At 50.5% G+C, this 27988-nt stretch overlaps 1 protein-coding gene and 1 long non-coding RNA gene across 3 annotated transcripts in view; one reads left to right on the forward strand and one right to left on the reverse strand.

The window, feature by feature from the left end:
* The first annotated feature begins 12 nt into the window (after window positions 1–12).
* Window positions 13–27948, forward strand: LOC105859293 (uncharacterized). Of its 2 annotated transcripts, none has more exons than XR_012923689.1 (4): window positions 13–535; window positions 23426–23506; window positions 24517–24626; window positions 27124–27948. It is a non-coding gene; the product is annotated as an uncharacterized LOC105859293 (long non-coding RNA). The 2 variants fall into 2 exon arrangements; XR_012923691.1 differs by lacking the exon at window positions 27124–27948 and adding an exon at window positions 24919–27106.
* The window catches only part of EYA2 (EYA transcriptional coactivator and phosphatase 2), a 188333-nt gene continuing 161196 nt past the window's right edge, over window positions 852–27988 (reverse strand). The window contains exons 11-16 of the mRNA XM_012743007.3: window positions 14154–14212; window positions 10951–11111; window positions 8311–8425; window positions 7630–7751; window positions 5108–5208; window positions 852–978 (exon numbers count right to left, since the gene is read on the reverse strand). Of these exons, the coding sequence (XP_012598461.2) occupies window positions 898–978; window positions 5108–5208; window positions 7630–7751; window positions 8311–8425; window positions 10951–11111; window positions 14154–14212 (639 nt within the window). The 3' untranslated portion in view covers window positions 852–897. The remainder of the gene's footprint in view (window positions 979–5107; window positions 5209–7629; window positions 7752–8310; window positions 8426–10950; window positions 11112–14153; window positions 14213–27988) is intronic.

The raw sequence follows: 27988 nt of genomic DNA on the forward strand, positions 1-27988 counted from the left end.
CCTTCCCACCTTTCTTCCTCCCTCCCTCTCCCTTCCCTCCCTTCTTCTCTTTTTCTTTCTCTCCTCTCCCTCCCCTCTCTTTTTCTTGACTTGAGCCAGTCTGAGTTGGATTTTATTCTTTTGCGACTGAAAAAGTCCTGGAAAAGACCAACACGTTTGGAAGCCCGAGAGTGGTAACGAAGTGACTACACCCTACCCCACTTCGAAACGTAAACGTGGTTTTATTTAATGCCTGTAATCCATCACAAAGGACTGCTTCCTTCCCAGCGTCCCCCTCCCTAGGGCGCGAGAGGGCAGCGTAAGGCACGTGCGCTGTCCACGTGAGGCACGTGCGCCGTCCACGTGACGTCGAGCGGGTCTCTGAAAACAAAGGCAAGGAACAGTCTCCCCAGCAGCCCGCGCCGCCTCCCCGTCAGTGGTCAGAGAACGACTGGACCCCACAGCACGGCGGGAGAAGAGCGCGCTTGAATTAGATCTGTGAACCGCCACACGTGCCAGTTTAAAACACCAACGACTAAGAAAACCAACAACACAGGTACAAGAGCGTAATACCAGAGTAATGAGACTAGTCCATAAATTAAAAAGGAAAAAAGAAAAAGAGCCCATCCCCTGCTCCTCAGCAGCCCCCCTCCCCCCGTCAGCACTTCCTTGCTTTTGTCCTGTGAGTCTGGGGGGGCCTGCGAGCCAGCCCTCGCCCCAGGTGGCGTGTTCCCGCCAGCGCTGGGCACTTTGCTGCTCAGGGGCCCCGCCGGGGCCGGCCGGACGGGCGGCTCTTGGCAGCCACGGGACACGTCCTCTCGCTGTGGGACCTGCCTGGTGTCCGGCGTTGGGTCTTTGCGGCTCGCGGTGGGGACGGGAGGGGCTGGGTGGGCGCCATGGCAGGTGCAGGCGCCGCCGCTATAAGTACTCCAGCTCCAGGGCGTGCCTCAGTGCCTCCAGGTCGGCGTGGCAGGATATCCGCCAGAACGGCATGTTGTGCTGGAACACAGAGCGCCAGGTTACCGCGCCGCCCGCGCCCCCTGAGCCCCCCGCGCCTTGATGGCCGTATGAGCAGTGGACCCCAACTCGGTCCAGCGTGTGGGCAGGTCCCAGAGCGTGATGGTCAGCACACGCACCTCCCGCCACCAGCGAGGCCCGACCACTTTTGCCCCGCACCGCCCTGCGCTGTCCCCGTGGGGCCCGGGCCGTGTGCGGACGCGGTATCACGTCACACAGCGACCGGGGATTCCTTTGTGCAAGTTTGTTCTGGTCCTGCCTCTTGCAGAAGAAAGGCTCAGCCGGGTGCGGGACGCCTCCGCCGGCTCCGACCTCCGTTCTGAACAGAGAGCCGGCGCAGAGGGTCTCGGGCGAGCCCTGGTGTGTCGCTGGGTCGTGTCCTTTGCAGCCTTTGTGTCTGGCTTTTCCGTTGCCTTACGGTGGGGGACGCTTGCTCTGTGTCACTGTCGTGGTGTCAGGTTTTCGGTGTTGAATAAGCGTTAGTTGGTTGAGAGGAAAATGTGCAACGGTACAGGCAGGGTGCGGCTACGACCAAAGTCGCAGCTGGCGTGAGTCGGGGTGTGCGGATCACAGCACGAGGTCACCAGTGTGGAAGAATCGCCGGTCACCTGTGCCAGGTGCTTCTACAGGGTGATGGTCAAAGGACACCCACCGTCACCAGCCGGGTGACCTTGGGCAGTTTACTTTGTTGCTTGTCTGTCAAATGGAGATAACCCTTGCTGTATACCATGGGCGCTGTTCACCATGCCTGCGCGTACGAAGTGCTCCGTACGTGTTAGCTGTTATGATCAAGTCTCAGTGCCCAAGGACCTGCCTACATAGATGGGACAAAGTCAGGAAGGATGCAGGACAAATATGAACATGTAGGTGGAAGAATGGATTTTGGGGGTTTTCAGTAGTTTAAAAAATAATAAATACGAGTATAACATGAAGAATTAAAAAAGTCATGACGGCAGGTGTAAATAAAATGTCATGGGAGCCAGCAAGAGGAAGCAGACTCCTTTTTGGTGGCAGTGAATGGGATGGGCGTGGCCCAGAGGAGCAGAGGGGGCATGAGAGCCAGGCCTTGAAGGATGAACGAGGGCTTCAGGCTTTGCAGGCTGCTCAGGGGAAGGGTGTTCCTGGGCGAGCAGAGGAGGAGATACAGGATGCAGGGGGCAGCGTGACCTGGAAATATCATTGAGTGGAGCGGCTGTGGTGTGGTGCATGCAGGTGTGTGTTATTTTCTCTTCCTATTTGGAGGTTGTCATGTTAGTTTGTGATACCTGGAGCTATGGCAGCTATTTTGAGATCATGAGGCAACACAATAGAAACTAAAAAGCCAAAGATGGTAAGAAAGGTTGAGCAAAAATGATGCTTTGTAAATTTTTGACCCACTGAACCAACCACTGTCTACCCACTTTTGGTCTTTAGGTGTGCAGGTGTGTAAGCCATCATTATATGGGTTTTCTGTTAGTCTCCTAAAGACAGTCATTGGCCTTAAATTATTTGCTGAGTAAAAAAAGATATCCTTGATGAGCATATGGATGCCAGGGGTTCTTTGGTGACTCTGAGGTTTTATGCCTAGGGGCTAGAAACTATGCAGGGGTCCATTTGTGTCTGGAACACACCAAGCCCACTCCTGTCTTTGGGGCTCTGCACTTATTACTCTGCCAACTCTTTTTTTTTTTTTGAGATGGGAGTCTTGCTTTGTCACCTAGGCTTGAGTGCAGTGGTGCAATCCTAGCTCATAGCAGCCTCGAACTCCTGGGCTCAAGTGATCCTCCTGCCTCAGCCTCCCAAGTAGCTGGGACTACAGGTGCGTGCGATTGTGCCTGGCTCTGCCAACTCTTTATATCATTGGTCAGCTTCACCTTTCTGGTCTGTGGTAGGCAGAAAAATAGCCTCCCAAAGAGGTCCACATCCTAATCCTTAGACCCTGTGACTATGCGACCTTACAGGGCAAAGGGATTTTGCAGATGTGATTGCGTTCAGGATCTTGAGTTGGGGGAGAGCATCCCGAGGGCAGGGCCTCGGTTGCATCTCTCACTGCTGTCCCCCCAGCGGGCTCTGCTGCACAGCGGGCACGCACTCATGGAGCTTTCCTCCGCGGCACAGACGCGAAATAAACAAGGAAAGCTCATCTCCTTGTAAATGCCGCGGGCGAAGTAGAACAGGGGGTGGGGGAGAAAGCAGCCGTGTGTGTGTGAGGTCAGGAAAGGTCTCTAGGGGAGTGTCATTTAAGCAGGCCCTGGTAGGATGTGGGGGAAGGTAGAAGACACAGCAAATGCAAAGGCCCTGAGGAGGCTTTGAGCTTGGAATGTAAAGTTCACTGCTGCATTGCATGGCTCTTGGCACATATAGGCGCTCAAGAAATATTTGTGGAAGGAAAAGAGAAAAGGCAAGTTTCTCAAGCAAAGTCCCCTAGGAATGCATGCTTTCCCCTTGTGCTCTGTAGCTTCTAAATGATTCCCAGCACGAGGGGAGCAGAAGGCTCTCCGTCACGGGTGACAGGTGCCCTCTCTTTAATGCCTTCTAGTTCTCCCAGCTCCCCCATCCCGGCCAGGCCTTCCTGTCCCTGCAAAGGTGGAAGAGAATGTCTCAGCCACCTCCCTCCCAGGCTTGATGGCTCCAGTGCACCTGTCACTGGTGTAGACAAGTGACCCCCTGAAATGGGGTATTAGTGGCACTGTCAGCAGGAGCAGTCACAGCCCCCGGTGCGTGGACCCTTGTCGCGGCCTGTCCCTAACGCGCTGGGGCTGCAGACACTGTTGGGGGATTTCTAGGGGTGCTTGGTGTGTGTCGGGGCACCTGGTCCTCTTTGGTGGACTCTTGTCTGACTAGCTTAGGGGTGCGAATCGACGGGGTTTGAAACTCATTTGGAGCAAGACATAGGTGGGCTTGCACGTGCCAGCTGTGTGACCTTAAGAAATGGGGTGGGCTTGGCGGCTCACACCTATGATCCTAGCACTCTGGGAGGCCAAGGAGGGAGGATTGCTTGAGCCCAGGAGTTCGAGACCAGCCTGAGCAAGAGCGAGACCCCGTCTCTACTATAAATAGAAAGAAATTAGCTGGACAACTAAAAATAGAAAAAATTAGCCAGGCTCTGTGGCACGTGCCTGTAGTCCCAGCTACGCAGGAGGCTGAGGCAGGAGGATTGCTTGAGCCCAGGAGTTTGAGGTTGCCGTGAGCTAGGCTGATGCCACGGCACTCTAGCCCCGGCAATAGAGTGAGACTCTGTCTCAGAAAAAGAAAAAAAATGGGTTGGAACAATAACTACAACTCTGCATTACATCATTTTACTCAATCCCCCCCACCAAAACCCTGCAGAGTGGGTAAGGGCACAGGGTGAGCTTGGCCCCTTAGGTGCCAGCTGTCCCCCAACATCCTGTCTCCCCTTCTCTCTGAGAAGCCCCATGTTTTAGCCGGCCGCTCAGTGGCCAGTAAGGCTGCATCTCTGGGGAAAGGGAGGAACCTTCCAGGTGGAGGGAACAGCGCATGCAAAGCCTTCTGAGCTTCCTTCTCCCCCCTGAGGACCCCAGGGCCTTCCCTCTTCTTCTGGGTTTCGTTAGCTGAGACCCTAAACATTTTTGCATTTCCTTGGGATTTACTGCCAGGGAGAGAAGGGGGAAACGAGGTCCCCCAAATTAAGCTCCGTGACATTAACAATCCGCTTCCCAGGCCCCTGGGTAGGGGGTGGCAGGCTCTCTGGGGCACTGTTGACAGGCCCAGACTCAGGGCTTTGGCAGCTGTTTCTTTTCTAAGAACAGAGATGTGGCCACCAGAACCCCCTGCCCTCTCCTCCCAGGCCCGAGATCACAAATGTGGGATTTTCTTTTTCATTAGCTTAATGCTGTCTTTATTAACTGGGAAGGGTTCCTGGAACAAATGATCAGCGAGCGTTAAATAAAACGCACACACGTGCACCAGCCCCACCAGCCTGCCCCGACGGGGCGTCTCTGGGTTCCCCAGCACTTGTCCCAGAAACTGTCCAAAGGCACAGAGGGGATTTGCAGAAGGAAATTACTTCTGCGATTTGCAAATGGGGGTGGATGGGTGAGAAGGAGCCTGGGCAGGAGGGTGCGGCTAGTCGGGGAAGAGCCCGAGAAAGCTCGAGGGAAGGAAGAAGTACCTTTTTCGCTCCTTGCTCCTCTTCGACACCGTCCCCGATCACCACGTAGACGGCCTTCCTGCCGAACCTCTGCATTATCCTCTCGAAGCAGCTCTCCTTCCCTGCACAGGGCGGAAGGAAACACGAGGAGAAGCGCGGTGAGGACCAGTCTCCAGGTGTGGGGAGCTTGGCTAGGCCGTCTCCATGTGAAGGAGGGTGAAAACTCAGAGACACAGAGAGGTTAAGCCGCTTGTCCCGGGGGACACAGCAGGAAGAGGCTGCGCAGGGGTTTACAGCAGGCCCTGGGGGCCGCCTGATGTAGGCCTGCCGTGGGGAAGGTACTTAACACTGCTGGTAGAAATGTTATATTATTTTGCCCCAATTAAAAATAGAAACATTGGCCAGGCCTAGCACTCTGGAAGGCGGGAGGATCACTTGAGGTCAGGAGTTTGAGACCAGCCTGAGCAAGAGTGAGACCATGTCTCTGCTAAAAGTAGAAAAAATTTGCTGGATGTGGTGGTGCATGTCCCAGCTACTTGGGAGGCTAAGGCAGGAGGATCGCTTGAGCCCAGGAGTTTTAGGTTGCCGTGAGCTAGGCTGATGCCATGGCACTCTAGCCCAGACAACAGAGTGAGACTCTATGTTAAAAAAAAAAGAAAAAAATTAAAAGGTGGTTCTTTTTTTTTTTTTTTTTTTTTTTTTGAGACAGGGTCTCGCTTTGTTGTCCAGGCTAGAGTGAGTGCCGTGGCGTCAGCCTAGCTCACAGCAACCTCCAACTCCTGGGCTCAAGCGATCCCACTGCCTCAGCCTCCCGAGTAGCTGGGACTACAGGCATGCGCCACCATGCCCGGCTAATTTTTTCTATATATATTGGCCAATTAATTTCTACACTTGATCTTAGCCAAAAGGCTGAGAAGCGATGGCCAATTAATTTCTATATATAGTAGAGATGGGGTTTCACACAGGCTGGTTTCCTAGCTCCTGACCTCGAGCTATCTGCCCGCCTTGGCCTAAAAGATTCTAAATAAGCCTGCAAAGGTAGCTGTCAAGAGGTATGCACAAAGAAAATGAAAGACTCACAGGCTCTTGTTGAAAAATCTCTAATAGCCATTTTGGCCTGAATTACTATGATTTAAAAATCTAAAGGCACTTTTACATAATGTTCAGACCTAGAACTTCAGTGAAGACAAAAGTTGCCATAAGAAAATGCTTCCAAAGTATGCTAAGTTGATTTTATTTGCTCCAGAAAAAAAAAAAAAGGGTAAAAATTTCTACTCATGCCTATAATCCTAGCACTCTGGGATACCAAGATGGGAGAATTCCTTGAGCTCAGGAGTTCAAGACCAGCCTCAGCAAGAGTGAGACCCCGTCTCTACTAAAAATAGAAATTATATGGACAACTAAAAAATACATAGAAAAAATTAGCTGAGCATGGTGGCACATTCCTGTAGTCCCAGTTACCCGGGAGGCTGAGGCAGCAGGATCGCTTGAGCCCAGGAGTTTGAGCTTGCTGTGAGCTAGGCTGATGCCACAGCACTCTAGCCCGGGCAACAGAGCCAGATTGTTTCCAAAAAAAAAAAATTAAAAATTTCTAACTAACTAGACTTATTTTATATTATTATACATGCTTACATGATATAAGAATTAAAAGAAAAAAAAAACAGGCCCCCAAAGAAAACCAATATTTCTTGGCATAAAAAGAAAGTAGCCAACGATAAACAATGCTGTTAATTCCTAGTTATTAAATTCTCTTACCTGATGAAAGCTCTGAGCCTAGACTTGTTTTCTTGCAAGTAAGGGAGATCAGCAGGTATAAGATAGGCTAGTACTAAATTGAGACTCTCTAAGAGAATTAAAGACAATAATTTTCTATGTGGTTTAAAGTTTGATTCAAGGTTACTGACAACCAAGGTTATTTGATGTACCACCTAAATAAAAATCACCTTATATGCCATGCTGTGGTGTGAACTGTTCTTTTCTTCCTTAGTAATAGGATTCCATGAGTTTTATCTGGGCAACTCAGCCACTCAGCCATGGACTATAATTCCCAGCTTCCCTTGCAGCTAGTGGTGGCCATGTGACTAAACTGGAATAGGAGATGAGGAGACGTACTATGCACCTCTTCTGAGCTTGGCCTTAAAATATCAGACATACATTACTGCTTCCTCTTTTCCCCTTTCCCACAGGCTGGAATGGTGATGTGGCAGGACTCTGGTTTGACCACAGACGTGAGAATAAAACCACGAGAGGTGGTAGAAAAATAAAATGGGGTGCCTGGATGACTGACCTCTTCTGTCACGGGAGGGAGACATATGTAAGCCCTTGTGTTTGGGGTGTGTTTGTTACGGCAGCTTTGCCTGTATCTCAACTAACAGACACTTTGGAAAACTGTGGTCCCGATCAATTTCCTTAGCAGCAGAGGAAAAAGCAAGCGGGGCGTGAGGGTTGTTCTTGGGGTTGAGTCATGCCCGTGGACAAGTTCCATCAACTTCCCTGGTGCCCTTTCCCTGCCACCTCCCGTACCCTGGTCTGGCTTGCCCTACCTGTCTTGGTTGCACTGTAGATGTTCTCGATGGGAAACACGGAGCCCAGCCCATACAGCAGGACTTTGGCCAGGGCGGGGATTAGTTGAGTGGTGGTGACCAGCACATTGACACAGTTGGGCCTGAGGACAAAAGAGACGGCGGATCAGAACTCTGAGGTCTCAACAGACCTCCCCCCCCGCAGCGTGAGGCTGTGGTGGGCGGGAATCCTGGCGGGGTTTGGAGGCTCTGGCAGGTAGTCTTCAGGTGAGGGCAGGGCCTGAGGGTTCTCCAGCTGTCCCTCTCTCTCAATCCTGAAGCTGCCTGACACCTTGAAATGGAATGTGGGTGCAATACTTCTCCTGTATGAAAGGGAAATGGGGCCTAGAGGTAAGGTCGGTGAGTGATGTGGAACAAGTGTAGGGCAACAGGGAGAGGTGGCGTCTGCGGCAAACCGGACAGCACATGCCAGTTCTGAACTTTTGAGAGAATCCAGAAACCTGGAAAGTCTCTGCACTGTTTGCCCACCTACGCTACAAGGTGTCCACTGAGCCTTGGACACCTAAGGGTCAGCATGTCTGGACAGGGTGCAAATGAGAATTTGGGGAGTCCAACTCCCCCGAGTGTGGAAATGGAGGAGCCACCACTGCCTACTGGGAGAAAGTTCAGGGGTGCAAAGGAAAACGGGGAGCTGCCACTTGCCGGGAGTTGATGAGGTTTAGTGCCTTCAGGGAGTGCGTCAGCCACAGGTCTGTCAGAGCCTCCAGCTCGGCTCTGAGCTGTAGCCAGGTCTCTCTTTTGGGGGCTCCTATCAAGCCTGTAGATGAAGGGAAAAAAGATGTAGTCGTCATATTAGAGATAACTGGGGAACAGAGTTAGGGAAGAGGAGTCTAGCTGCTATACTCTGAGGGTTCAAATCAGATGACACCCAAAGCCAGTCCAGTGTCTTCTTTTAACCTTATCCTGAAATCAGCTGATTGATTAATCAATCCATCTACTGATTGATCCGCCCACCCATCCACCTACCAAGCCATCCACCCACCCACCCATCTGCCCACACTTGCATCTGCCCATCCAACACAGAATTCCAGAGTACCTTCTAAGCTTGATACTGTATTAGGCACTAAGTACATAGGTATGAACAAAAACACACATATTATAGAACTTATACTCAAAAAATAATAATGGCCAACATGTATTGAGTGGTTACCGTATACGTGCAAGGCCCTGTGCTTTTAACATGACTCACTTCATTCCATTCTCACAGTAGCCCTGGAAGCGGACACTGTTTTCTCTCTGTCGTTTGGGTGAAGGAGCGGGCCTTGTGATGCTGACTGACTTGCTCACCGCAGGGAGGAAATAATGGAGGCAGGTCGGGCCCAGGCAGCTGAGCGCCAGAGCACCCCTGTGGCACATTTAGGGCGGCTCGTGTGTGTCAGACGCTGTTCTAAGCACCTTCCCCATGAGAGTTCACGCTATCCCCGCAGGAATCCCATGAGTTGGGCGGCATCATTAGCCCCATTTCACACACGAGGAAACTGAGGCACAGGGAGGACAAATACCCGCTCAGTGGGCGAGGGAGGACTGAAATCAGGCAGGTGGCTCTGAATCCGACCACCGCCTCCCAGACGTTGACCCACTAGGTGTTTTCTCACTTCATCCTGGGTTTGCAGGTGTCTTTCCTCCGAGCACCTTCTGAAACACGCAGAATCGCGGGCATCTGTGGGGACCCAGGCCAGAGGCTGCGGCTACGCACGTGGCTGGGTCTGTGGTGCAGACGCAGCTGGTGCAGGGAGGGGCTGGCGTCCTGCCAGCTGTGGGTCCTCACCTGTTGACACCTCAGGGAATTTCCCCCCAGCTTATGGGCGAGCAAAGCGGCCCTGCAAAGCCCTGGGCGTTTTCCTGGCTTTAACCTGGACGGGGAGCAGATGGCCTCTGTTGGCCAGCTCTGTGCTGTCTCCCCTAACCAGGCACACCTGCCGCCCTCCTCCCTCCACGCGGGCGCGAGCACACAGGCAGGGCCGACCCTGGCCAGAGGCTGCTGCCACACTCCTCAGTCAACAGACTCGCACCGAGAGGCCGCCGGCCCGAGCTGCATTAGGACGACAGCCTTGGACGAGCCAGGAAATCTGTCCCCGAGAAACTGACGGTCTGGCCAGGGAAGGCAGAAGACACAGAGGGACCCAGACTCCCGAGCAGAACTGAAAGGAACTAGTGATCCATGCCATCATTTATCGAGTGCCTACTGTATACCAGGCATGGAACTGTGCCTTTTGTATGCATTAACAATAAACCTCTCAGCAACCCAGGGAAACAGAATTAGTTTGATTCCCATTTCATAGACCTGGAAACTGAAGCCCAGAGTGGTGACCGGATTAATGTCACCTAAAGCTAGAAAGTGGCGGAGCTGGGACTGGAAGCAGGTTCTGTCCCGGTTGAGAGCTGGGACTCTGCTCTTCCTGGAAGGGGGGAGGGAGCCCGAGGAGCTTTTGTGGCCACGTGGATATTGCAGACACTCTTAGCTGCCTGCTCCAACCCTTCCCTTATGGGCCAGCGGCTGGTTCCGGGCACCATGACAACGAGGAAGACTCCCAAATGGCCCTGGGCGGGAGCAGTATCACCCCCAGCGAAGAACTGGTCTCAGCTAACACTCTCCTGCCTGAGCCGGTTCTCCCTTGGCTGTACATTGGAGCCACCCGGATCCCCGTGCCCCAGCCGCAGCCAGACCAAGAAAATCAGACACAGAGATTCCTCGGGAGGTTCCAATATGAGCTGAGTTTGAGAACCAGTGACTTCCGAAGCTTCCTCCACTTCAATGCCTCCCCAGCCACCTGGGGTTCTGGTTAAAAATGCAGATTCTGCGTCAGTCGAGGGGTTTGGCTGGCGATCTGCCTTTCTCCCCACTCCAGGGTGGCGCTCCTGCAGCTGGTCCACCCGAGGTCAGAGCGGTGCAGGCTGAAGGTTGCGCCCCCACCCCCCGTCCCCCAGCGGGCACCGGACCTCGCAGGGGCCGGCCCCACCCAGAGCTTCACCTGTGCGAGGTCTGAGGTGCGGCCAGAGAACCTGCACTTCTGCCATGCCCCACGTGGCCTGCTGGTTTGGGGACCACACTTTGCGAGCCTGTAGCTGTGGGTAAGAGAACGCAGCCCCGTGCCCACCCTGGCGTGCGGCTCGTGTCATCACAGACACGGCGCATCTGTTTCTCAGCTCCATCGCCCGCAAAGGGAAGGTGACAAAATGCTAGTGTCCTATTCTGGAGGGCGTCATGAGGGTCTCGCCATGTGAGCCGGGACTGCACTTGGAAGCGTGTCAGACCAGCGCCCGGCGGAGGCCGGTACTCACCGCCCACGTTGTTCCTGTAGGTGTTGTACATCTCCTTCACGCGCCGGTAGCGGAAGGCCAGCTTCCGCATCCAGTCCACGCCGCCGTGCACGCCCGAGCCCAGGCACAGGCTGGCGCCCGGGGCTGAGCTGTGGAAGCCGTCCGCCGAGAAGTTATAGGTGCTGGGGAGAGGAGGGGACGGTGTTAATAACTCGGGAGGCCAGGGCTCTTCACTGGGACACGCAGGTCCCACGAGCGGGCCTTGGGGCACCTGTGAGCCACCCAAGCAGGCAGGAGGTGCCGCGCATGCACTTGGGCAGCAAGAGGACCACAGCTTTCATCAGCTTCCCAAAGAAGGGCCACATCTCTTGCTCTTGCCTAGTTGGCATTTATTTTCCTGTCTTTCGATATGAAACAACATCTCTAGTTTCTGCTGGGGAACGATGGCTGCCCCTGCGTACAGCGGCCACGCTGGGGAAAGCCTCTCTTCCTCGCCCTTTGGAGCTTGAAGCTCAATGGGAATTCCACAAAAATGGCTGGAGTTGGTTCGTCCTGGCCAAAGAGTCAAGAAAATGTCAGTAAATTACTGCTACTTTTTTTTTCTCTTTGAGACAGATCTCTCTCTATCACCCCGGCTGGAGTGCAGTGGCATCCTCATAGCTCACCTCAAGCTCCTTGACTCAAGTGATCCTCCTGCCTCAGTCTCCTGGGTAGCGGGGACGACAGGTGCGCACTACCATGCCCAGCTACTTTGTAACACTTTTTTTGTAGAGATAGGGACTCACTATGTTGCTTGGGTCTTGAACTCCTGGCCTCGAGGGATCCTCCCGCTTCAGCTTTCCAAAGTGCTGGGATCACAGGCATGAGCCACGGCAGCCAGCCAATTTCTGCTACTTTGATCCCCAAACTACCCTGGTTCGTGTCCCTCCTGAGGCCTGGCTGCTTACCCTCCCTCCTGTTCTGTGAACAATGCCTCAGCTTTCCACAGAAGTCCCCTCTTTCGATTTTTTAATTTGTTAAATTAGGCAGAGTCATTGTCTAATGGGTGTTTTGCAGCTATCAACCCTGACCCCGGAAGAAGCATGTTAGGCTAAGGAGTTCTACAGTGGACTGGGACATTTTAAAAATGACACAAAGTCAACCACAAAAAAAGGCATCTGGGATCCATAATAGTTTTCTCCTTTGCTCTTTATACCGAATTACTCAAAATTTTTAAAAGACCCTTAGAGAATGCAGTATGACTGTGTGAATAAGTTGTTTGCACAAAAACTTCCTTTTCCCCCATGAAAAGTGCCTCCAGGTTTATGACGCAATCTCGTTGCTCCTTCTTCCTTCGGCTGTGACAGGGACTACAGACAAATGAAATCTGTGCAGCGGGTAGAAGGGAGCAGACAGCTCGAGGACGCACTCTGTGCTGGGCGCTCTTCCAGCACATTCTGAAGATGAGGACGGAGCTGAGACTCCATCCCCTCGCTGCTGCTAGCTCCAGAACCCACGCTTGTCACTGCCACGTGGGCCTTCCTGTCCGGTGTAAAAATTCCCATCGTGCTAGTTTTATTCTTGAAAAGGCGAAACTGCAAAACTGACTATAAACTTGGAGAATACTGTGGACAGATGTCCGGCTGGAGGTCCCTCGTGGAGGGCAGGGTGGGGCGTCTGGGGTGAACTGAGGGGCTGTTCAGAGCTCGGGCCCTGGAGCCAGGCTGCCTGGATTTGCATCCTGCCTTCCCCACTTACCAGCTGTGTGAGTTTGGGCAGGTTGCCTGAGCTCTCTGAGCCTGGCATTCCCCAACTGTAAAATGGGGACGATGGTGAGAATGTCTGTCTCAAAGGTGACTGAAGATGCCACGATTCGACCCAGGTAATGCACTCCGAGCAGAGCGTGTCACAAAATAAGGGCTCTTTGAAGGTGGGTTCTTACCACGAACTGGGAAAAACCCCACAAAAACAAAAGTAGGGGCATCTGATGCTTGGCGCCTGGCATATAGTAGGGGCTCAATAAATATTTCTTGAACGAATAAGTAGGGAATTTGGTTTCTAGGGGAAAAACACCCTTGGACTGTGAGTTCTCCAGGTGAGGTACCAAACAGCTCAGCACGAGGCACAGTTCAGAGGAATATTGCTCTAAATTCCAAGCCAGCGAGCTACGGGGGAAACTTTATAAGAAGGGAACCGCGGTTGCTTGCTGCCCTGAAAGGAAGCGTGGTTCCCAACGATGACTTCATGGAAAGGACACAATTAACCTTGATCTGGGGTTTATTTACTCAATAAATTGAGAAGTCCTGGCGGGGCTGGAGCCTTGCTCCTCGCCAGTCCTGATTGCAGAAGGGATTTTCTGAATGGCTAATTAGAACGAGGCAGGCATCTGCCCGCTCTCACTGCTGATTGTGCTAGGCTTTGAAGTCTTGCGGGCTTGGTAACAGAGACTTTGATTTCTGTTTGTGTAGTAAGTTGGGAGACATGCTTTGGAAACAAGTCCTAAGTGAAGTTACAACGACTGTTCCCATAATCAAAACATTATTTGGTCTAATAATGTTTTTGATGTGCCTAGAGGCATTGAATTGTGATAATTTTGGATAAGCGCAGATGAACTATGGTTCCATTTTTATAAAGTTTCCCCAGGGCTAGGTTTGGAACATTCCAGCCACATTCCTCCGAAAGCTGTTTCATTATAAGCGGTTGGTTACCCGATTTCTGGAAACCATGTCCTAGAAGTGTTTTCCCCTAGAAACCAGACACACCACTTACTCATTCAAGAAAAGCTTTTTGGAGTATCAACTATATCAATGGTTATATTAAAACGTATGTACGCCCATGATTACAGTCACATGTTTGAAGAATGTATACCAAACTCTTAATGGTGGTCAATTTGGAAGGTGAGGTCATGGTTAGTGTTTGAATTTTTGACAACATGCATGTATTACTTTGGTAAGTGGGAAGAAGAGATAGAAACATATGCAGAGTTCAGTGATTTGAGGTGATGTGGAAGAGGCTGGGGGGGTGTGTCAGGCTGTGATTTTTGAGTTCAGAGAAGCACAACTCCCAGCTCTGGCTGGAGGTGAGAAATCCTGTCCCTATCAGCGCCTTTCCCTCCTGCCTGCTCCCTAGAAGGCAAGCTTGATGACCAATCAATCAATTGATCAAAGGGCATTTTTTCTCTTTTTTTCCTTAATATAAACTCACAGGAATAGAAAAGGAACATTTTTGAGTCCCCAAATTCCTACCTTAAATCTTGGCCATTGTCATCTGATGAAACGTCATCAACGTGGATCTGGTCACAATCCTAGGGAGAAATTGACAAGAAGAGAAAAAGAGAGAGAAATGTGCCCGGTTAATCTGATGTAGCCTGCAAGAGTTGGCTTCACAAGCTAGGGGCAGTAATGAGCACTGGACTGGGAGTCAGCAGTCCTGGGTTCTGGTCTGGGCTTTGCCACTAGAGGTGAGATGTTCTTGGGTTAAGTCTCATGCCCTTTTTCTCTTCGGTTTCTTTATAAATGAGCAGGTTGACTATAAGGAAAGTGACCATATAATTTATCATCCAAACCAAGATAGTTTTGAGAGCAAAAGGGCTGCTATTAATATTATATCGGGGGACAGGTGCAAACTAGGACTCCCCAGCTCTCCAGCGCCCCAGGCACACTCCATGGTCACCCTGGCCATGCGGTGGAAGCCTTTGCCTTGCTCAAGGTGTTTCCTCTGCTTCGAATGCTCTCCCTCCTTCATCTGCTGAACCCTGTATTCTTTAAGCATTAACTTCTGGAGGTACACCGTACACCCTCCGTGTCCCTTGATCTGTGATCATCACTTATTGAGCACTTACTACATACCGGGCATCCTCCCAAGGACTTGACATTCAACCAACAGGCGAGGAGATGTGGCATTTGGGGCGGCTCGGGCTGCCTTGTGGGGAGCCGGGCTAGAGCCTGGGAGGAGGGGTCAGCGGAGGAGTGGCGTGGACGCTGGTTCCCATTTGACCCCTACAACGGGCTTTGGATTGGAAAGGGGTTTGCTGGCAGGCGGGACTTCCAGAGTCCTCTGCGCACTGGCCCGGGCACAGCAGCTTTGCGGCAGGTGACTCAGAGTCCAGGAGCTGCCCTTCCCACGTCTGCATAGGACCTTGCACCCGTGACCCAGAGACGGAACCCCAGGCGTGGGCGGTGGTGTGCTCTGCAGGGCCTGGAGGGCAAGAGCAGCAGGGAAGTCCCACCGAGTAGCTTCCTCGGGCTCAGCCGTGGGCAAATGGGAGTCGAGCAGATGGCAAAGGACATGGTGGATGCTAAAGGGTGACCCCAGCATGAAAAACTCTTTGGGGGAGTGGGAGAAAAACTGGGGCAGGGGGACACTGAATGACCACTCTTGAGCCAGCAGGTATCTGGCTGACGCCTAAACCTTTTCTGCTTATTTCACATTTCCTTCCTTTCCAGGGACCCAGGACTCTAATCAATGCTTGGTGGTTTCAGGTATAATCTGTCCCCCATCCCCAAGAAGAAGTGTCCTTTTCCTGCAGTGGCCGGGCACAATGTCAGGACTCCCACCTTTAAAGACTCTAGAGCCATGCCCATGCTGTCCAACACGGCCGAAATTAGTCACACGTGGGTATTTATACTTATATTTAAACTAACTAAATATAAACTTAAAAATTCACTTCCTTAGTCCTATTTCAAGTGATCAATAGCCAGCTATGACACTGGACAGTGCCGATGTTTCCATCGTCACAGAAAATTCTACTGGACCCTCCTGCTCTAGAAGGATCAAGGAACTAGACTGGTGGCTTCCCTCCTGTGCAGATAAGTTCAAGCAGGGAAGAGCTGAAAACTGGCCTGCAGACTTATCTCCTTAGCCCACCCTGTGCTTAAGATTTTTTTGGAAACAATAGCCAAAATGTAAACTCAGTGGGTCTCTCTCCACCCCCACCCTGCCCCTCTCCCCCTCTCTCTCCTTGCTCTTGCTCTCTCTCCAGATTTGTAGCAGCTCTTGGGAATTTGTGCACTCTGGTGGCACAGAGCTTGCACTGTCATATCCTGACAACCGCTGGGAGCTGAGCCGCAGCTGCCTCCTCCCGCCTGGGCATCCCTCCGTAGCTCCCACGGTCTCTACTGTGTTGACTTCACTTTCCATCACCCTGAGTTTGAGACCCCTGACCCACTGCCATCTTACATAAAAGGGAGGGTCCTAGGACCACCAATCCTGGCATGCTAATGAAAATGCTATTTAAAAGACAACGCTGACTTTACAGAGCCAGGCGCAGAGGAAATAAAATTAACAGAAAATCCCTATGCCCCCCCGCCAAGTGCACTGCTTTGCCTGAAATTGGAAAAACACCTCTGTAGGCCCCCAGGCCTTCCCTCAAGCTCCAAAGCCACCCAGGGTCACACGGGCTCAGGCCCCTGGGCAGGGTTCCATGTGCTTTCCTTGATGTCAGGGGAAAGGCATTTGGGGAGGCTCTGGCTTTCTCATTTGCAAGGGGATTGTTGGGGGCGCTAAAGCGTGACAACAGTAGCGATCACATTTCGGACTTAATAAAATACCATGACGCTCAGCTAGACGCTACCTCATATCCGCCAGCTGACCTGGATCGAGTTACCCCTGAGCTGGCAGCGAGGGGCGCTGGACAGCGCAGGGGACATTGGGCTCCTGGGGAAGAGACTCCCACGCCCCCCAACTCTGCTGCCCGCTCCCAGGTACAGGGCGGCCTCTGGGTCAGACCAGAGACTTGTGCACTTCTGGTCTCTCCTGGGTCAAAGTGTGACCGTCCTGGGGGCCCTGAGTGGGACCAGCTGGCAGAGACAGAGGAACGGTTCCCACGGCCTTGACTCCCCATAGGGGAGGCAAAGGGGGGTTGAGGACCAGGACCTGGTGCATCCTGCCTCGAAGGATGTCACTTTCTCACCCAGAGAGACACCTGCAAAGAGCCTTGTGCCAGGATGTCCGTCATCCCAGGGAGAAACTGGAAAACACCTACAGTTCCCTTGATTAGGTCGTGGCTAAATAAAATGTGGTATATCTATTCGGCCGAATCCTACCCAGCTGTTCAGAAGAATAAGGCAGATTTTTATATTAGCACATGGAAATGTTTCCAAGACTGCCTATGGTGTGAAAAAAGCAGGCTAAAGGATGATGAATCCAGTATGGTATCATGTAAAAACCCCATTAAAATATGAGATATTTTATATGGATATGTATGTACAATACGTAACTAGAAAAAGAAAGATCTAGAAGCCTACACATCTGGCTGGTAGCAGCAGTTCCACTTGGGAAGGTGTTGGGATTGGGCTGGTGGTCAAAGAAGGCTATAAGCCTTATTGAATACTTTCATTTTTCTTTTAAATGAGGATAACGTGCATATGCATTACTTTTGAAAAAATAATTGAAAATATCTCACTGGGGAGGAGATGAGATCTAACTTTGGATAAAAGCTAACACTGACTAAGAGCTTCCAACGTGCCAGAGACTATGCTCAGCACTTCGCATGTATCTAGGGGGAAACTATTGTCATCCCTTCTTATGGAGGAGAAGATGAGGCAGGAGAAGTGCAGGAACATGACTGCTGCGGGTTGAATTTTGTCCCCCAAAAGATGTTGAAGTCCTAGCCCCCAGTACCTGTGAATGTGACCTTCTTTGGAAATAGGGTCTTTACAAACAATCATGTTAAGATGAAGTCACTAGGGTGAGCCTTAATCCAATATGACTGCTGTCCTTATAAAAAGGGAAAATCTGGACATAGACAGAGACCCACAGAAGAACCACCACCATGTGACAATGAGGATAGAGATGGGCTGACACATCTCCAAGCCAGAGAACATATGAGACAACCAGGAGCTAAGAGGGAGGCAAGGAGCTAAGAGGAGGCAATTCTCCCTCACAGGCTTTGGAAGGAAGCAACCTTGACCTTGGACTTCTAGACTGGAGTACCCCGAGACAATAAGCTTCTGTTGTCTAAGCTCCCCAGGCTGTGGTGCTTTGCTAGGGCAGCTCTAGCCAGCTGACACAGTGCCCAGGTGAGGGGAAGAGGGGCTGCAGCTGGGCCCACGAGGCCGTGTGCCTGCAGAGCCTGTGCCCACGGAGATCCGCCTCCTCGAAGGCTACAGAAACACGGGCTATCGGCCCGATGCTGCGTCAGACAATGAATGGGGCGACGGGAGGTTTCTAGGACTGGATCTGGCTCCTGTCCCCGAGGTGCCTACCATGCCACTGGAAAAGATGAGGCAAATAAGCATGAACCCCTGAACTGCTGATTCAATACGTGTACATAACGACCACCTGCAGTGCGCCAGTGCTGGGCTGGGCACTGCGTGTGTCTTGTCATCTCTGACTTCCCTCTTTGTCTCACATCCCAACACTGACCCATCAGCAAGTCCTGCTGGCTCTGCCTGTGGCATACACCCACCCTGACCATTCTCACCTCCCACTGCTCCCACCGTGGTCCAAGCCACCATCATCCCCCACCCAGGCCAGAGGCTGGTAAACTACAACCCATAGGCCAAATCTGGTTTGTTGCCTGTTTGCATAAATAAAGTTTTATTGGAACACAGCCATGTTCATCCATTTACATTCTGTCTGTGGCTGCTTTTGTGCCTCTCTGCAGGAGAACTGAGTAACTGACACAGAGATAGCAAGGCCCGCAAAGCTGAAAATGTTTACTATCTGGCCTTCTCCAGAAAAAGTTTGCGGACCCCTGGCCTAGGCTATTGCCATCACCTCCCCGCTCTCCCTGCGCCCAGGCTAGTCTCCGGCCAGCAGCCAGAGGGATCCTTCCCCCTCTCCAATCCCCACAACAGCTCCCACCTCCCTCCAAGTAAGAGCAGAGTCGACACAGTGACCCCTGGTCCTGTGTGGTCTGCACACCCTCATGCTCCTCACTTCCTTCACCTCATCTCCTACCCTCTCCTCACTGCACTGTGGACACAGCCCTTTCCCGCTATTCCTCCAACAACTGGCACACCCTGCCCCAGGGCCTTTGCCTGGGCTGTTCCTTCTGCTTTGAATGCCTTTCCCTCTCCCTTTCCACCTGTCCACAGCTTGCAAAATGCTTTGCTGACATCACCGTATTTGTAAAAACTCCCCCAGCTCCATCCCAGATCAGGCTGAACGACTCCTGTCTCTGTTTCCCCACTTTGTGGAGCCTCTAGGACTAACCTAGGCCTGATATAATGGCCATTTTCTTCTTTATCACTAAATCAGAAGACTCTGAAGGTAGCTGATATGGTTTGGATGTCTGGTCCCTCCGAATCCCACACTGAAATTGGATCCCCGTGTTGAAGGTGGGGCCTGGGGGGCAGTGTTTGGGTCACTGGGGCAGATCCCTCATGAATGGCTTGGTCCCCCCGACCCCCAGACGGTGAGTGAGTTCTCGCTTTATTAGTTCATGCGAGAGCTGCCTGTCTAAAGGAGCCCGGCACCACCTCCACTCTCTCTTTTGCTCTTTCTCTCGCCATGTGAGCCGCCTGCTCCCCTCGCCCTCTGCTTTGATCGGAGCTCCTGAGGCCCTCACCAGCAGCAGCTGCCGGCGCCATGTTTCTTGCGCAGCCTGCAAAACTGTGAGCCAAATAGGCCTCTTTTCTTTCTTTCTTTTTCTTTGTCTTTTTTTGAGACAGTCTCACTTTGTTGCCCAGGCTAGAGTGAGTGCCGTGGCATCAGCCTAGCTCATAGCAACCTCAATTTCCTGGGTTCAAGCAATCCTCCTGCCTCAGCCTCCCGAGTAGCTGGGACTACAGGCATGCGCCACCATGCCCAACTAAATTTTTGTTTATATATTTTTAGTTGGCCAATTAATTTCTTTCTACTTTTTTAGTAGAGATGGGGTCTCGCTCAGGCTGGTTTCGAACTCCTGACCTTGAGCGATCTGCCCGCCTCAGCCTCCCAGAGTGCTAGGATTACAGGCGTGAGCCACCACGCCCGGCCAAGACCTCTTTTCTTTATAAATTACCCAGCCTCAGGTATTTGCTTTATAGCAACACAGAAACGGACTGACACAGTAGCACCTACTTCTTTTTTTTAATTGATTTTTGCTGGAGGGGAGGGAAGTTAAAAGCACACACTCTGGGGTCTGGGTTCAAATTCTGGCCCTGCTGCTTCCTAACCCAATGGCTTGGACAAGGCATTGAACCTCACTGAGCCTTGGCTCCCCGCTCTGTGGTTCAGTACCCACCTTGTGGGTTACTGGAAGGATTAAGTGAGTCAATACAGAGGAAGCCCTTTGAAAAGTGCCTTGCTGTAGAAAATGCCCACACAGCACATGCTTGCCATCCTTGCTGCTACTACTACCAACTTGAGTTCTATAGGTTCGAACTCCAGGCCCGGCACAGTAACAGTTCAACTGGATTGAGCCACCACTGAGAGAGGGCAGGGAAGAAGAGAACAAGGCAGGGGCATTTAGGTTCACACATCCTAGATGACGTTGGAGCTGGCATTCCAATGCCCGTCCCTGGCCTCTGATCCCAGCCCTGCATTTCCAGGTGTGTGATCTTGGGCGAGTCACTTAACACCTTTGAGTCTTCAGTTTTTTTTTTAAATAACCTTTTTATTTTAGAATAGTTTTAGATTTATAGAAAAGTTCCAAAGACAGTACCTCTGTATCCCAAAGACCCACATAACCTACACCCAGTTTCTCCTTTTGTTTACATTTTACATTGGTATGCTACATTTGCTTCACAACTAATAAACAAATACTGCTATGTTCTTATTAACTAATGTCAATTCCTTATACCGATTTCCTTAGTTTTCCCACTGATGTCCCTCTACTGTTCCAGGATTCTTCCAGGGTGCCGTATCACATTTAGTCATGTGTCTTCTTAGGCTCCTCTGGGTGGTGACAGTTTCTCAGACATAACTTGCCTGCTTTGGGTGACAGGCTAAAGAGTGCTGGTCAGGTACCTTGTACAATGTTTGCCAACTGAAATTTGTCTAATAGTCTTCTCGTGGTTAGCCTGGGTTTGTGGGTTTTTGTGAGGAAGATCACAGATATAAAGTGCCCTTCTATCTAAGGATACCCTAATAAAAAAAAAAAAAAAAAAAAAAATAAAGTGCCCTTCTCATCACATGCCAGCAAGGGTATACACACTGTTGACTTGACTTATCACTGTTGGTGTTGAACTTGATCACCTGGCTCAGGTAGTGTTCGCAGGGTCTCTCCACTGTGAAGTTACTCTTTCCCCCCTTTCCATATTGTGCTCTCTGGAAGGAGGTCACTGTGCATGGCTCACACTAAGGGTGTAGTATCTACATAAATTATTAGGAATTTTTCTGCTGGGAATTTGTCTATTCTCCCTTATGTATTTATGCAATCATTTATTTACATCACTATGAACTCATGGATACTTGCTTTATACTCTGGGTTGGAGTCCAGTACTATGTTATTTCATTGAGCTGGCTTCTATTTTATTTTGTTGTGCTTTTTATTTTAGTGTTCCAGCTTTGGCCATTGGGAACTCTTTCCGTTGGGCCCTGTGTCCCTTAGACACAACACATCACTGTGGGGTTTTTCCAGCACTTCCTTATTTTCTTGGCACTACAAGTTGCTCCAGGCTTAGCTTGTACATTCTCTGCCCCAGCCCTACAACCAGCCATTTCTCCAAGGAGCTCGGGTTTTAATTGGAGAATGGTATTAGAAACCATTCTAATATCTGGGTGCTGGGTGTGCTCGTTGGTACATGGGTGTCATTGCTTCTGGGCCCTCCCCTGTGATGGAACAAGGTCTTCAGTTTTTAAAAAAATTATGAAACATGGAGGTATGTTACAACTTGCAGGTATGTTACAAGGCAAGTGGCAGGCACTCAATAAATAGTACCGATTATAGTCCAGACCCCTCCTTTCACCTCCTTCAGTTTCTGCATGGAAACTGAAGCTCAGACAGGATTTGCAGGAAACTTCTGTGAAGAGTCACAGGGTACAGATGAAGGTATCTTCTGGGATTGCAGGGGCATTCTGTCTTTCCTTGGTGATGACAGCAATTTGTCTATTTGTCATATGCTCAAGGTCCAGGTTTATTTTCAGGGTGATGTTTCATAAAATGTGTGGGAGAGGATCCCATCTTTTTCTTTCCTCTGTAGTTTGTGTAGGATGGGATTTATCCTTTCCTTAAAGACTTGTTGGAACTCTTGTTTAAAACCAGCAGGACCTGGTACCTTTTTTGGGAGTATACATCTTTGACAATTTCCCATTGGTTAACTTTTATTTTTTTTTTTTCCCCCTTGGGCTAATTCTGGTAATTTGCATCTTCCTGAGAAGTGTCAACTTCACCTAGGTTTTCAAATTCATTGGTGCAAGCATGTACTGGTATTCTCATAATAAAAATAAATGACCTCCCCTGAATCCTTAGTAATGTCCCTTTCATTCTGTTTTTTTTTTTTTTTTTTTAGAGAGCATAGAAACAAGAGAACCTTTCATTCTGGATGTTGCTTATTGATCTCTCTCTCTTTTCTCCCCGTTTGATCAAGCTTGACAAAGGTTTATCTGCTGTAATGGGCATTTCAATTGTTCTTTAAATTTTCTAATAAGTGTCATTTAAAGCTGTAAATGTCTCTCTTGATCCCCTTTCTCCTGCACCCCACAGGTTTGATACTTAGTATTCTTGTCGGTGCACACTGCCAAGCCATTAGCTCAGTGACCAATACTCATCAAAACCTGTTCTGGTTAAGCTGGGGACAGCTGGGGTCTCCCAAACTCCCCTGCTGTGGTTTGATCCTGTTACATTTTGTCCTTGGCTGCCTCGAGAGGAGACTGGAATGCAGGAAGGAAACAGTTAACAGATTTGCTTTAGAAAAATGGCTTTTGTCAGGGCCAGATGAACTCCCTGGCCACTCCTGCTCTGTGGCAGGGATATTTTTTAAGTGGGATTGCTCAACGCTGCCTCCAGACCAGCCAGAGAGGAGTCTGCCGCCTGGGCAGGAAACCTTGGCCTTCTCCCCTGCGCTAAGTGTTTCATTTATCTCAAGAGCACTAAAGAGGCCGTGGCTCGAGTTGTATTAATGGCCAGCTGGGCAGGACGCTTTGGAGAGCAGTTCGGCACTAACACAGTGAAATATCATTCTCCCCGATAGCTTCCAAAGGACTGTAAATCAGACGTTTAGCAGCCAGGTCCACGTGTCAGGCAGGCAGCCATGGCCTGCCCTAATTTCAGCAACTGCTCAGTCGCTCTGACATGCTCTTTCCCAAAGCTCCGGCAGCATCTAGAACACTTCCCCACCAGCCCACCTGACTGCCTGGCCCTCCTGAATCCGGCCAAGACAGTTTCTGCTGAAGACCTTCAGGGTCATCTCGTTTCTCATGAAGGGACTCTTTTCCCTTCCATCCACTCTGCTGGTCTCTGTTTCTCCTCCGCTTTGTAGTTCATCTCAAAACGCTTCCTCCATGAAGGATAAGCCTGGAAGTCAGCTGGGTCTGGGATCAAATATCCACACTCCTCTTACTAGCTGTGGGACCCTGGCAAAGCGACCTATTTGGGCTGCGGTTTCTTCATCTGTAAAATGGAGATTAAAAAACCCAATCTCCTTTGCAGGGTTTTTTGTGAGGATGCAGCGAAGTAATTCATGTGTGATGCCTGATACAAAATAAGAGCTCAATGTCTGTCAGCTGCCAGGCAAGTGAACTTTGCTGTGCCTCAGTTTCCCCATATGTAAAACGGTCGGGTGTTATGGACTGAATGTTTGTGTCCCCTCAACATGCACGTGTTGAAGCCCTAACCCCCAGTGTGCAGTGTGGCTGTATTTGGAGATGGGGACTCTGACAAAGTAATTAAGGTTAGAGGAGGTCATAAGGGTGGGGCCCTGATCCAGCAGGATTAGCGTCCTTAGAGGAAGAGACGCCAGAGGGCTGTATCTCTCTCCCTCTTCCCCCTCTTCCCCCGCTCCCCTGCGTGCACGCACCGAGGAGAGTCCAGATGAAGACATGGCAAGAAGGTGGCCATCTACAGGCCAAGAAGAGGGTCCTTACCAGAAACCGACTTTGCTAGCACCTTAATCATGGACGTCCAGCCCTCAGAACTGTGAGAAAGTACATTTCCGTTGATTACGTAAATGTAAATGTGGCTATTACGTAAATGTAAATGTGGCTATTTACGTAAATGTGGCTATTTACATCAAAATTAGTTAACATTGAATATAACAAAAATTCATTGCCTCAGTTGCACCAGCCATATTTCAAATGCTCATTAATGACACATGGCTGGGGGGGTATGATATTGGACAGTGCAGGACAGAACATTTATATCACTGTAGAAAGTTCTACTGGACAGCATTGCTCTAGAACATTGGCTTTCAAATGGTTTAGACTGTGACCTTTGGTAAGAAGTACCCTTTGTATTACACAGAGATTTATGTGACTGAAACAAAATTTATGTCACTGAAACAAAATTTTAAACAATATTCACCACTGCAATTTGTGCCATACCCTATGATAGTCTATTTTATTCCTTATTTTTGTGTTATTTAAGAAATTATCCTGGTCTTGACCCTTTAAATGGTCGAAGTTTGCTGTTTGAAAAACGCTCGAGTTCCCCACAGAGTAGGAAAGAGGTTAAGGGAAAGATAGAATGACTAGTTATGGAGGCCTGGACTAGACATTTTATAATAAATACCTTCTCTCATTTAGATCACACGACTACCTTGTGAACTAGCGATGCCCCCGCTGTGCAGAAGAAGATGTGGACGCTCGGCCACGTTAAGTTCCTTCTTGAAAGTCTTAGAGCTAAGAAGCACTGGGTCAGTATTTGAATTTGGGTCCCTCTGACCCCAAATATTAACAGCACCCGCCTCTTTCCGCGGTGCGAGGCATCGCAGTGGATGGGCACCGGCCAGGGCAGGGGTTCCCAGGCTTGCGGTCCACTGTGTCGCAGCTTCGTGGATTTGGCTGTGCAGGAGACCCGCCTCTCCTTTGCTTCTCGTTAATCTTTATATGGACTTTCCCTTACCAACATTCAAATCCTTAGCTTCATCTTGAGCATTATTACCTACGGAACCACTGATTTGACGTGCCAGTCGTTCCCTCCCCCAGTGAAATACGATACACAAAATGGCGTCACGCTGGCTCAGAGCTCTGAAACAGTCAGAAAGCCATTCTGATAAGGGCCACCTGCAGCGCCTACTACCTTGCCGAAAAAAATCCTCGAAAACTTGTCTTCTATCTTTGAACTGGGCTAACCTGCCATGACCACCCATCCCAAAAACCAGCCAAATTTCACCAGGGCTACAATTCCTCAACAGCAACAACCAACGAACTATGAGCCATATACTCAGCCAGCCACCCCCACCAAGGACAGCTCTTTCAGAGCAGCTTGTGTAATCACCCTCAGCTTCCTTTCAAAAACCTCTCCCTCCCTTCAGAACACAGTTTGCCTTCTAGCCAAATCTGTCTCCAGAGTTACGATTCCTAAGACCCCGGCACATGCCTGTCTTCCTGCTTTGCAGTCTGGTCTTCTGCCTCTTGTTGGTTGACACCCCCCAAAACACTGGGGGCTCAGTGTGATGTTTCTCAGTGGACGCCATTGGCATTTGGGGTGGGACAGTTCCACCGTGTACAAGACTGTCCAGCTTATTGGGTGGCTTGGCATCCGTGGCCCTGCCTGCTAACAGCAAATAATTCTTCCCCTTCATGTGACAACCAACCACTACCACCCCTAATTTCTAAATGTGCCCCCTAGCCCCCACCCTAGGGGATAGTGTCGCCCTCAGTTGAGAATCTCTGGTCTAGTGAAACGCGCCGACCATAGGGAAGAGGCAAACATCTAGAACACCTGCTGTTGGACAAGGAATGGCCATGCAGACGGCCCCGTTAGGAGCAGTGCTGCGGATTCACAGCAGAGTGGTGGGAGGTGTGTGCAGAGTGAAGGGACAACCCCGGGCAAGATACCTAGACACAATGGACTAAGATACCTAGCAAATAGAGAGAATGGTCAGAGTCCAGGCACCAGGCCAAGGCTGGAGAAACAGAGACCAGGATTTGAGGAGGAGAAAATGCACTAAACAGAAATTAAGGTCTGTAAAATAGATGAGAATTAAGTGCTGTGGCCAATTGCTAGTTTCCTGCCAGTATCTGTTCTCTCAGCTCCCAACAGTCATAGAATTTTGAGTGAGCCACATGGCTCTCCAGAATGAAGACTACAATTCCCAGCCTCCCCTGCAGGGGGTGTGGCCATGGGATTCTTTTCTGGCCAATGGGATGTAAGTGTGAGTATCACATGTATTACATGAGTATTATGGCAGCTTCTGGGGACATTCTGTGAGAGCTGACTGGGGTGCTTGTCTGAAAGGGAAAAGGCAATTCCTCTTTGTCCCTTCCTCCATCCTGATCCCTGGAACTTAAATGTCACCACTGTGGATCTTGAGGGCAAGACCGATGAAGATTGGTGGAGTTGGAAGGTGGCAGGAACCCGGGAATCTTGAGTTCTTCATCTAGACGAGCTCCCTTGATTGCTCCCCTCTGGAGTTTTACACACCAGAGAAATACATCCCATTCTGTGTGGCCCACTGTTAATCTGCTTTATTTCTAATAAAGTCAAAGTTAGGAACGTAAACAAAATCAGTTTCCTCAATGAAGGTTAGAAATTCCAGCAGGCAGCTATTACCATGGACAGGGTGAGATCACCAACAGTCAAGACTCGAGGATGACTTACTGAGCACCTACTGTGTGCCGAAGACATAGCAGAGAACACAGCAGATGTGTTCTCTGCCCTCATGGAATACACAGCCAGCAGGAAGACAGACTTCACGTAGATTATTTCAAATAATTAACGAAATGGTTACAAGTGTGCAAAATGCACCACATAGGTATGAGGTGTCCTCAGAGCATACAATGGAGGAATCTGACCTTTTGGGGGGACCAGGAAGTGGAAATCGGCTAGGGAAGTGTGTTCCAGGCAGAGGGCGGAGCAGGGTAGGATCCCAAGGTGAAAGGGAGCCTGGTGTGTTCAAGGCATCACTCTCAGTGGACTTGGAGTGGAGTGAATGAGGGAAAGAGTGGTAGGAAGAGTCTGGAGAAGTAAGTGGGGCCAACCCCCGAACGTTTTGTTTTTATTTATTTTTTGATTGGCCATGTCTTTTTTTAAGAGCTCGGAGAAACCACTGAAGAGCTTTAAGCAGGGAATAGTATGTTCAGATTTCCCCTTTATCATCCTGGCTACTGTGATTAGAACTGAGCAGGGGTATTAGGCTGAGACTGCAAGCTGACCCCCAATATCCACCCCCCCACCCTTTTCTATAGTATCGGAGTTTCTACCGGCACCTGACTGCCCAGAAAACGACTACGCCTCCCAGGCTCCCATGCAGGAAGGTGCGGCCAAGTGACCAAGTTCTGACCAATGGAGTGTGAGCAGACGTGGTCAGTGCAACCGCTGGGTGGTGCCCCTCTCTGCCTCTGTCCCCCTCTTCCATCTGCTGCTACCCACGACGGATCTGTTCTGAGATGTGGATCTGGACTTGGCCCCTACGACTCCCACTTCTCGAGGTGTGTCTAAGGCTTGATGGAGAAGACTTTTCACTGCCCTGGGTCTGCAGGGGCGTAGGATGGACTACCGTCAGTCTCGCAGTCTGGTTACAAAGGGCAGGCGTGTCCTGCTGCCGTATGGAGCGCTTACTACATGCCAAGCGCTCTCTCTGCATGCTCCAGAGCAGGTAATTCTCTCCCAGCCGCGGTGCCAGTTAAGGGCTTCATACACTCGGTCTCTGATATTCACAGCAACCTACAAGGTAGACTTTAACCTCCTTTTTACAGAAGAGGAAACAGAGCCCCAGTAAGTTTACCTAACTTTGAGATCATCGGGAAGTAGGCAGGAAAACCGGTTTAACTCCAAATCTGCCCGACTGCATAGCCTGTGTCTCAGCCACTGCCTTATTCTTTGGTGTTTTCTCTGCTTTGCACATCAAGATTCTTCTGCCAACCCCGAGTTTCCAGTGTCTGCATTCATTCTGGGAGAGACTGAGGGAGGGGATGTCTCTACTCTCGATGGAAGTACCTGTGCCCACCTAGCCTTTGGAAAGGCAGGGACTGGCTTCGGCATCAATGCCAGGGCCTGTTCAGATGTCAGTAGCACCTGTGGGTGCTAATGTCCCCAGCAGTGATGTACTGG

The sequence above is a fragment of the Microcebus murinus genome, chromosome 16 (assembly GCF_040939455.1).
Source record: "Microcebus murinus isolate Inina chromosome 16, M.murinus_Inina_mat1.0, whole genome shotgun sequence".
In the NCBI taxonomy this organism is placed as follows: domain Eukaryota; kingdom Metazoa; phylum Chordata; class Mammalia; order Primates; family Cheirogaleidae; genus Microcebus; species Microcebus murinus.